The 11423-nt window shown below is 39.7% G+C and overlaps 1 gene segment (V, D, J or C); it reads left to right on the forward strand.

The window, feature by feature from the left end:
- The first annotated feature begins 21 nt into the window (after window positions 1-21).
- LOC130088347 (T cell receptor alpha variable 23/delta variable 6-like) lies at window positions 22-584 on the forward strand. The segment is given in 2 exon segments: window positions 22-129; window positions 245-584. Coding segments are annotated over 2 exon segments (354 nt in total).
- The last annotated feature ends 10839 nt before the right edge of the window (window positions 585-11423 follow it).

The following is an 11423-nucleotide window of genomic DNA, read 5'->3' on the forward strand; positions in this document are numbered from 1 at the left end:
AAAGGGGCGTGTCTTAAAGAAAGAAAAATAGTTTTTTGTCTTTGTGTCATTAACGGAACATCATATTTCATGAATAGCATCTCTAAATGGACTCCTTTCTACTTCTATTCACATTGCTTTGTATTCAAGGTATTAAACTATAACTTAAAATATGAACTCACAGTGACGTTTGTGCTTTTGATCAAATGCAGATTTATAATGAACAGCATAACCTGTGTTCATTAACATATCTTTGTATTTCCAGCAGATTTCAGTGACAGTGTTTTGATCACTCAATGGCCGGAGTACATATCCAGCCTTCCAGGATCTTCAGTTGAAATGCACTGTTACCAGAATGATACAGACTATGACTACAAATACTGGTACAGGCATATAAAAGGTGAAGGGCCAGTGCTTATTGGAAGCTACATTGTTAACTCTCCCTCTAATGAGAAGGGTTTTGAAACTGGCTTTAAAGTGTCGGGTACAGAGAAAAAGAAATGGACCCTGACTGTGGATGTTAAGGAGGGGATTGATGCTGTGTATCTGTGTGCTGCTAGTTTACACAGTGAATAAAAGACAATAAACTATACGACATAAAACTCTTTGGATGGCAACCTGCAATCACACCTGCCTCAACCACAAATAAATGAACCCATATCTTTACAGACAAGTCAGTAGTGCCTGAGGACTAACACATACAGGTCTCATTAATGACGTTATACGCCTCCTCCCCCAAAAACACTTTTACATCGTTGATACAGTCAGTAGAGGGAGATGTGACTTTATTTACTGTGGAGTTTTTGTCTCGCTCTCTTTTAGATTTTAGTCTCTCGTCACTAAATCTAGTTTTTTCGCCCTGTTTTAGAAAGATGTCTGAAGCTGCGATTGGACTGTGCATATTTTTCATATTGTACATATGTAAGATGTTCTGTGTTAGAAAAATTATCAGTAATTATAATTTATCATGTTTGTTATTGTCCTTTGCTTTGAAGTAGAATTTCTCTAAATGCTTATCTTCTTTTTTCCCCCACAGGGAAGGGGGGATGTGTGAATATTCAGCAGAACCTGACACCAATATTAGCCAACAAGAACAGTATAGCAGAGATAAAGTGTATTTATGATGACAGTGGCAAGCCAAATATGTTATGGTATCAGCAAAAGGATACAGCCATGGTCTTAATAGCGTTAAGCTATGGTGCTACAAGTGACCCCACCAATGAGGATGGATTTAAAAAGCGGTTTACATTGAAAAGAACAGATACACTGACTGGAGCTCTGGAAATCTCTGAACTCAGTCTATCAGACTCTGCTGTTTATTACTGTGCTGTCAGTATGCACAGTGCTGAAGTCTTTATCACCTGCCTGACTAAAAACCAAACCACTAAACTTACAGGAAATACACACATTTGTGGGATTCATGAAAATTACATTTAAAGGCTTGTCACAGAGTTTCTTGTTTCTATATTAAAAATAAAAAATGTTTAAATTTTTTATATTTAATAGAGGACTATCGATATACCGATACCTTGACTTCGATTCCGATTCCTGAACGATACTTTTTTCGATACCAATTTTATGAAATCCGCGCGCTATATGGATTAGATAATCAAACTATTTATTTCTAATTGTTTCGTTTAAAAGTAGACATATTTTGACCGTCCATAGGCCTATTTGTCATGTCTGTGAGGCAAGTATCCAATACGCCAAGTTTCGGTTCATTTGTGACGCGCTCCAGTTCTTGCAGTCGAAGACGGATAAACTTTCTACTCTCAAGTGTGTTCTGTGCGCTGTTAATTGCCTTATCAGATTTATCGTGTTGCCGGTCTTGGCAGCAATTATCTTGTCGAAAATATTGCATCGCGTGCTTTTGGCATCGAGTCTGGTACATAGGTAGGTACACGTCTGATCTTTTCCACATATTTTCTATCTGGACGGTAGGGACGCTTACACACACACACACACACTACAGCCTCACGTGCGACGAGCCACGTCTCTGGACAGCCGCGTAAACTAGTGTTTTACCGCCACAGCCGAGCATGCTGCATGCATGTTTCACTAACGTTGACGAGACTATCCCCTTAGGTATCGAAATTTGGTACCGAAAAACAAGACATGTTTCGATACTCGGTAGTATCGAGGCAATTTGATCGGTACCTAAAAAGTATCGAACTCGATACCCAGCCCTATAGAGGACACAATCAGATGGTAAAAGCTTTGTTTGAAAACTTAGTAAACTGTGTAGTTTAGAGGTCTTCTGCTCCTGGAGAGTTTCCTTCCTGCAGAATTCAGCTCAAACCCTGCTCCAACATGCCTGCCTGTTATTTTTAAGCAGCTTGTCCCAATACCCATACTTGTGGTCTTTGCCCTATTAAGTTGGTGCCTCCTTTCAGGGAAACTGAGGTGGATGCATACTTCACTGCTTTTGAGCGGGTTGCAGCTACCCTGAGATGGCCCAAAGAGATGTGGGCATTGCTACTGCAATGCAGGTTGGTAGGCAAGGTCCAGGAAGTGTGTGTACTGTTTTACCAAACGAAGTTTGGATTATGAAGTTGTGAAGACGGTAAGGGCTTATGAATTGGTACCTGAGACCAACAGACAGCAATTTAGAACCCATGTGAAGTCAGCTAATCAAACCTTTGTGGAGTTTGCCCATGAGAAGCAAGCTTTGTTTTAGAAGTAGTGTGTAGCTAGCCAAGTCTCCAATTTTGCACAACTGTGTGAGTTATTATTGTTGGATGAGGATGACTTTAAAAGTTGTCTGCCAGACAAAGTTGTGTTTCATGCGAATGAACAAAAAATCTCTTCTCTCTCTGAAGCTGCAGATCTTAGCCGATGAGTTCTACCTGACACACAAGTTTCCCAGTTAGAGAGTCAGCAGGGAGATCTACACATCTGATCTAGAATCTGTTTAGATGCTGCCTCGAAAAAAGAAAATATCCAGGGGTGCACATAACTGGTACGCAGGTACGCATACGCATGCGCGTAATGCCACTTGTGTTACTATGCGCCTTTGCGTACTTAACCCAGGGCTCCAGACTGCGACCAAATGGTCGCATTTTGCGACTAAAATTTGAGAGTGTGCGACTGAATTTTACATCCAGTCGCACATGTGCGACCAGTAAATTTGCCTCACGTTAAACGCATGGTTAAGCGTGGAAGGGGCACGTCAATGAATCCGGAATGAGTGAGTGTGACAAGAATAGAGAGCGCGCGTGTCTGTGGGAAGGAGACAAATATCACAAGCTGCTATGTGCGTCTGAGCAATGAGCGATCTATTGACTCGTTACCAAGCAGCGAATGCAAACAAAATGAAAGTGGAACGAAAATACGCTACTCATTTATGCTTCACGGACCGTTAATTATTCCGGACCAATAATAGACAGAGCAGCGCATAGCCTTTCTTATGTATATCAATAGAGCAGCGCCCCGAACCACTGACAGTAAAATAAAGACCCGAACTTGCCAGTGTCGCGTGGCCGATCTCGCTCACGCGACACTGTTACTAGGAGATCCAGTGACGAAATCCATTGAATTCGCCTCAGAATTAATAACATCATCGCTACGAGATCCAGTGAGAAACATTCCGATTCGGCGCAGAGTTCTGTTATAAACCATAGATATCAGATCAAACACTGCTGACGTGGAAACTTATGGAAGGCTTTCAGTCCACAAATCAGCAACATTCACCATGGATTTAGGCTAATGTAGTAACTCTAACCATAAATATGATGACAGAAATAGTCAAACGCAGGCTACACATCTTTTCTAGCACTTCAAAACTATAATATCATATATAAATGCTTTTTTAAATGTATTTTTTATGTGATGACCAACACATTTTTTGTTCATCCTTCAAAGATTGTCCTAAAACTAACAAATTTAAGATGTTGGATAAACATACACATTTAAACACTTATTTAAAAAAAATACCATTGTAAACAGTAGGATGTTTATTAGCTATGTTCACTCCTTAAAGGTATTGTAGGTAGAAATTTTATAAAAAACTTTTTCCCAAATTTGTTTAAACTTTCTATATATATCAATGCATAATTAAAATGTAAGTACTCTGATAAAAAGAGTATAAAAATCGAGTGACTCTAGACCGTTTAATCTGCACTAAACACAGCTCATTATTTCCTTCCGGGACGAAACAATGGATTGGCTTAGGCGACTGTCACTCTCTCGCAAACATGGCAACACCCCCGCTGCTACATGCACTGCCCACATGCGCGCACTCGTTTGACTGCTGACTCGAGGAGGGTAAGAGACTAGTAAGAGACACAATTACGTGCAAAACACGGTGTATATGTTATGAATCTTACACGAAATTCACCTTCATCACAGTGTAACTGATTGTAATGGGAAACCGTGTATCAATGCAACCTGTTTTTAGCTTTGCTTTATGTTACTAGCTCGTTAACGAATCAAACTCAATATATTTTAAACTTTACCAGTATCGATATGCTAGCTTGATAGTGAGTACTAACAGCCATGCTAGTTGTTAATATTCATAATGATAAAGTTAGGTATTTTATTACATGTGAGTCTGACATGATGTCACTACATGCACTGTAGGGCTGCAACGATTAGTCGACGTTGTCGACAATAAAAATTTGTCGACAAATATCTTTGTTGTCGAGTAGTCGTTTGATCTCACGTGACCTAATAAGGGCCTGCAATATCGCGATTTGACCGCTACGGCGCTGTAGCGCTAGAGTGTAGTGCAGTCCTTACAAATGCTATTGCGGTAGAAGAAAACACAGCGCGAATTATGACAGTGCAAACGAATCCGAACTAGCAAGGTTTAGGTTTGGGAAAGTTTCACAAAACTTCAAATCAAGAATGCTGTCGTGTGCAATACATGCAAGGCGGAACTTGCTTTTCTCCCGTGAAAAAGCACAACATGCATGTTGGAGTGCAAGAGGAAACATCCCGGCAAAAGAGGAGCCGGTGAGAAGTGAGTGTTCTCCAGCTGGAGCTTACTAACCAGCGGTAAATCTCTCTTTATTAGAGAATGCAATACTACTAATAATAGTAATAATATTATCAATAGTAATATAATTACAGTAATGTGATGACTTATTTTGCATAGAATAAAGCTTGATCGAGCTTAGGAGTCAGGGCTGTTTTTATTATTGTAACACTATTAGTATATTAGGTATTATTATAGTCTTATCACTTGCCTGTATTTTGTTCAATAATCATGAAGACTTACAAAACGAGATGTTATACCCTTCCAATGATATAGGAAGAATATCATGGCAGTTACTTTATCATACTATAAATTAAAAGGTGAATGAGAAGGTCTCTGTCAGCTCAATTGTCATGTAAAAAAAGATTGTAATTTTATACTTAGAATAATTGTTTGCAGATTAATATTTTACCATTCTTTGTGTCCTGAAGTAAATGTCCCTTTTTCTGTTTCAGTTCTAAGAAAAGCAGTGGGCCTATTAAACAATGCTTAGAAAGCATTTGTGTGTGATTTGAGTTGGACCGAAATCTGAAAACTTAAAGAGAATGACCTGTTTAGTTGGCTCAAAGTTCATAAAACAACTATTTCAAAAGCTGAAGTGATTTTCTTTTTTTATATTATAGTTAGAATATGTATAACTCAATGTTTTAACTAATTGGAAAAGCTGAATAATCGTTCCAAACTTACTGATCAGTCTACGAAATAATCGATGATTAGTCGATTAATCGTTCTAATAATCGTTAGTTTAATCGATTATCAAAATAATCGTTTGTTGCAGCCCTAATGCACTGCTCCTCTCTGCTCGGCGCTGGTAAGCTGTGAGCTGTCGGCATCGCGCGTTCATGTGTTTTGGGGGCGTGGTTTTGGAAGGAGCCCAGAATGGAGGGGGTGGAAGTGAATGGAGATAAGTAGCTGTGTTTATTACAGCCCTGAGAGGACTACAGACACTCGATTTTTATACTCTCTTTTCCAGAGTACTTACATTTTAATTATGCATTGATATATATAGAAAGTTTAAACAAATTTGGCAAAAAGTAAAAAAAAAAATCCTACCTACAATACCTTTAATAGGGGTGTAACGGTACATGTATTCGTATTGAACCGTTTCGGTTCGAGGCTTCCGGTTCGGTACGCATACAAACCGAACGATTCCTTGGACAATTTTTCCTGCAGACAAAATTCGCGCTGGCGCGATCACCACAACGTTGCGCAACATCAAATGGCAAGCGTAATGAAAGCGGAACGAAACTCCGCTACTCATTATGTGCTTCACGGACCGTTTATCCGTTCGGACCAGCAACATCTGTGCAGCGCGAGCCGATCTCGATCAAGCGACACTGTTACAACTGTTACAACACAGCGCTAAGATCCAGTAAAGAAAACATTTGAATTCGCCACTGAAGTAATAACATTGCTGCGAGATGTAGTGAGAAGCATTCACATTTCTCCGTTATTAACCGTAGATCTCTATTAGATCAAACAGCGCTGACGTGGACACCAGGAGAAACATTGTGCCGTGAATGAACTAGTAATACTTTACGACGTAAAGTATTACTAGTTCATTCACGGCACAATGTTTCTCCTGGTTACAGTTATTGTTACTATATTAAATCCATGGTGAATGTTGCTGGTCTGTGGACGTAAACTTTACGTCCACAGACCAGCAACATTCACCATGGATTTAATATAGTAACAATAACTGTAACCAGTTTGGCTGGAACAGTGAAATGCTTTCAAGTACTTCACACATCTTTTTCCAGCACTTCAAAACTCAAATATTATATAAATAAATATATGAAGAGTTCAGATGCAAAAGCCTCTAAGAGCCATTTGAAATTTTCTTCTAGAATGATCATTTTTATGAAGCTTGTATATTTAGGTTCAGTAATTTCACTCAAATGACAATTAATAGGTAATCTTCATTGCCATTTAAGTGAAATTACTGAACTTAAATATACAAGCTTGATAAAAATGATCATTCTAGAAGAAAATTTCAAATGGCTTTTGCATCTGAACGCTTTATATATTTAAATGTTATTTTTAATGTGATGAGCAAAACATTATTTGTTCATCCTTCAAAGATGACACCCATTTATAAACCTGAGTTTCAAGATGTAGGAAAACTCACACTTATTTAAAAAATATTTTTTCTTTTAACAAATAGGAAATTTCTCTGGCATTTCTTTCTTTTTGCTGTATCGAAAACGTACCGAACCGTGACTTTAAAACCGAGGTACGTACCGAACCGTGATTTTTGTGTACCGTTACACCTCCTTAATATACATTTTTTCACTCCTTTTGTTTTTTAATTAATATTAAGACATTATGAATGATAATACTAACTAAAGTTAATTTCATCTACACCCTAAATTAAGCTTAGTGATTTATTGTCAGCACCAGTGCTACCGGAATTTTCTTTTTTTCTTTTTGTAGAACTCAGTGTGAGTTCTCATTTGAGGTGATGCTGCCCTCAAATTTGAGTCTGGAGCCCTGTGAACTTAAAATAAAACTGCATATCGTATATCTGTACGTTAAGTCTCTTTATTATTAAAGAATTTGTCAGTATTACAGTTATTTTGGGGGAAATTTGAATAATTGCATTGCAAGCTGATTTAAGGTGTGCCCCTAAATTTTCTGCTTGTGCTCCTAAAATTTTCAGTCAGGGGCAACAGCGCTCCTAGTAAAAAAAATTAGTCTGGAGCCCTTTAACCGATCTTCTTATCTAACCTTACACATGACATGTTGCTTGTCAACTACTGTCGGAGATGTCCAAAAAGCAACAGACATTAAGCAGCTTCTTTGGCGTTTCTGGCATTGGCCACCTACAAAGAAACGCCAACTGGAGCCAGAGCCGAAGAAAATACTTTTTTCGGAAAAATGGCTCTAAGATATGCAGTGGCTTGAAGCTAACGATGAGCGCACTGAAATGCAGTCCAAGATTTGCCGCTCAAATCCACATCTAGCAGACAAAACAGGTGCATTTTATAAAGGCTCAAAGAATTTCAACCATCCTTTATTTGACAAACATGAAAAGAGCAAGGAGCACACGAATGTGGTACAAGCCATTGCTAATAAATAAGCTAGCCGAGAAGAAATGTCTAGTCGCCCACTTGCCAGTTGGCGAGACAAGCTGAATGAAGAACAACGGCAAGCTCTGTTTAATATTTTTCTCCTCGCCTTCCATAAAGCTAAATACGCACGTCCCATGTCTTCTTATTCTGAGGATGTTCCTTTACTGAAGAGGCTAGGAGCAAATGTTGGAGGTGTATATCATGCAAGTGGAGGGGGCACACAGATCATGCAGAGCATCGCTCACACCATCCGCGGGGAGTTACGAGCCAAGTTGCAGTCTGCTGAATTTTGGGGGCTGCTTTTTGATGGATCTGAGGACATCACAAAAACTGAGCAGGAAATGGTTTACATTGTGTCTGTGTCCAGCAACGGAGAGTTTACCTCGGACTTTATTGGACTGATTGAATTGGGTGCTGACTGAACCGCGCAGGCCATAACAGACGGACTTGTGAGACTTTTCCAGGACACAGGCTTGGATGACTGGACAACAAAGTTGGTCGCTGTGTGCACAGACGCTGCTGCTGTCAACGTCGGTATGTACAACGGCGTTGTGCCAAACTCCGGCGACTTGCTGCGATTGAAGACTCCCTTGTACACATTCTGTGCACCGCACACACACTGGAGTATTGCGCAAAATCAGCAGTGATCGCCACCAGAGATGGGGACTCGAGTTTGAGACTCGGACTCGAGTGCGACTTAAGTCCCACACACAGTGACTTCAGACTCGACTTGAGACTCGTCCTCGAAAGACTTCAGACTCGACTCGGACTCGAGCTGCGGGACTTGTGAACAATGTTTATTTTTAGGAAACGTCTGATGAGCTCGCTGTTATCCCCCTCCCTCCGTTACAGCCTGCCTACGTAACCACGTACTACGTGGCCTATTGCTGGCAGCGCGCGCGCGACCACACATGAGAGGAAAACAAACAAAAAGTTCGACTGCACCGGCCGCTGCTGTGCCATTCATCGTTAGTTTTGGGTTCAAAAACTTCAAACAAGACGCGCTCAAAAGAAGCGCTCAATGCAAAATATGCAGTATCACGATAAAAGATTCTGGCTCAACTACATCTAATTTTATCAGGCATCTGAAAACGCACCCTGATAGGTGAGTAAACATGTTTAGCTCAGCATTGACCATCTACCATTAGCTTGCTTATTGCTTTAGCTACCTAACGTTACGGGAGGTTAACTCCGATTGTCTTCCTTATGAAATATGAATGAGCGTTTGTTTAATTGCCAAACTTGTGGTGGTCGACTAACGTAACGTTAATCATTTACGTGCCGCTGGCTGCCCGTTGTCTACAAACAGGTTACAGGATTATTGTTGATCATGTAACGTTACAGTTTCATTTAGTTATAACGTTACACTGGTTTGAGAGTCTGGGATGTGTTGACTTACAGTATATAAGCTATGATTAGTTACATAGGCAGTGCAACCAGAAAAAGCCAGAAATGTTGTGTGGCCCATACCTAGTGTGTTAAGAGAAGAGAAGGTTAACCAGTTTGATCTCACCCTTTGGATTTTTTTATTTCTAAACATTTTGTTCTTAACAAGTTACATGCCATAAGTTGGTCAGTTGCTTCACATTTACACTAAAGATTTTGAGCATTTTAATGTTTTGGAAGTGCACTGTAGTGTTAATTTCATTTGGATGCAATTTAGCTACACTGATGTTTTGCACTAAATAGGAGTGTGTCAGTTTTAGTGTTGTGAGTTATATCATTTTCTATATTTGGTCTTATGTCTTGGTATGTTCAAGCTACAAGGCAAAATAAAGAAATTAACTAAAGGTAAAGCATTCTTGGTGTTTTTGTCATGTTGCAATAGCCTGTTTACACTGAATATATACCAAAATCAAAGCTGATACTGTATGCTAATAGATAAAGGAGTCATAATAACATATGGTACCACTTTATTTTGATAGTCCATTTTATACATTCTGCTAACTATAAGTAACTTTGCAGCTGCATGTCAACTAAATTTCATTAGAGTATTAGTAGGCTTAATATCTGCTAATTAAATATTATAATTTCTAATTTTGTTGGTTCCCCAACAGATATTCTACTGACTATAAGTAACTTGGCAACTACAAGTCAACTTGTTCTCCAAACCCGAACCCACATCATAACCTGACAGTCTACTAATACTCTAATGAGAGTTAGTTGACATGTAGTTGAAAATGTACATGGTTAGTAGCATGTCTAAAGTGGACTATCGAAATAAAGTGTAACCTAACATATTACATGCTTTGAATTCCTAATATAAAGCTATGCAGTGTTCTAAGCAACCTGGATGGGTCGCTGTACGTGATGCAACACTTATAACCACAAGAGACTTGAGACTTGACTTGGACTCTAGCTCAGAGACTTGAGACTTGACTTGGACTCTAGCTCAGAGACTTGAGACTTGACTTGGACTCTAGCTCAGAGACTTGAGACTTGACTTGGACTCTAGCTCAGAGACTTGAGACTTGACTTGGACTCTAGCTCAGAGACTTGTGAGCATCTCTGTCAGGATTTATGGGGAGTAGGGGTGTGCCGGTTTCAGAATTGGTAATGACGTTTATGATGTGAGTCAAATGTGACGGTTCTTAACATATCCACCGTCGCCGTCCGGGGGTTAATTATGGGTTAAATTATTTGTGGTTAAGGCAGGTGTGATTGCAAGTTGCCATCCAAAATGATTTTTTTAAATGATCCGATTAGCTGTCTCCATCCACAGGTCAACAGCTTGCTTGGGTCAAATGTCTCTGTGGTCTGCTTTGACAGGTAAATGTGCATCAGGGCTGAGAGACGAGCATGTGACAGACGAGATCTGTACTTGTTTTTTTTTATATGTTGAGATGTGAGAATCCCCTCTCACAAGCTGCACTGCTTAAAGGCAGTGTAAGAGACAGCTTAACCACCTTGTTGATGTTGGAGTAAGCATCTGGGTTACTTGTATTTACTATTTAGACCAAGTCATACACAGAAGAGACTCCCAGGCATTTTCCTGCCTGCTTTAAGCGCATCCATTCTGTCACAGTGGTGTCTTTGTCAAGTTGCAAGGTGGCCTCTATTTCTTGAGAATGCTCCAAACTGTTGTGTTTCCAAAACTGTGGAGGTCTTACATTTCCTGAGGCCATGTTGATCATACAACTTGAGGGAGTCATATCTGATTTCAAACTCTTCAATTAACCCCCTGAGTAAGTTTGTCTTGTCTCTGTTAGCATCAGCGTTAGAAACAGTGTGTGCCCTGTGGTCTTAACCATCAAGCAGAAGTGTGAACTGTCCAATGGCCACCATGAGTTCATCCTTACATTCTCCAATGGTCAGCTTTTCCTTCTGAAACCTAATGGATGTGGTCTTCAAAATGTTGCCAATGTCAAACATGTTTGACAGAAAGCACTGAAAACGCT

The sequence above is a fragment of the Rhinichthys klamathensis genome, unplaced genomic scaffold (genome assembly GCF_029890125.1).
Source record: "Rhinichthys klamathensis goyatoka isolate OS25496 unplaced genomic scaffold, OSU_Roscu_1.1 h1tg000117l_1, whole genome shotgun sequence".
In the NCBI taxonomy this organism is placed as follows: Eukaryota; Metazoa; Chordata; class Actinopteri; order Cypriniformes; family Leuciscidae; genus Rhinichthys; species Rhinichthys klamathensis.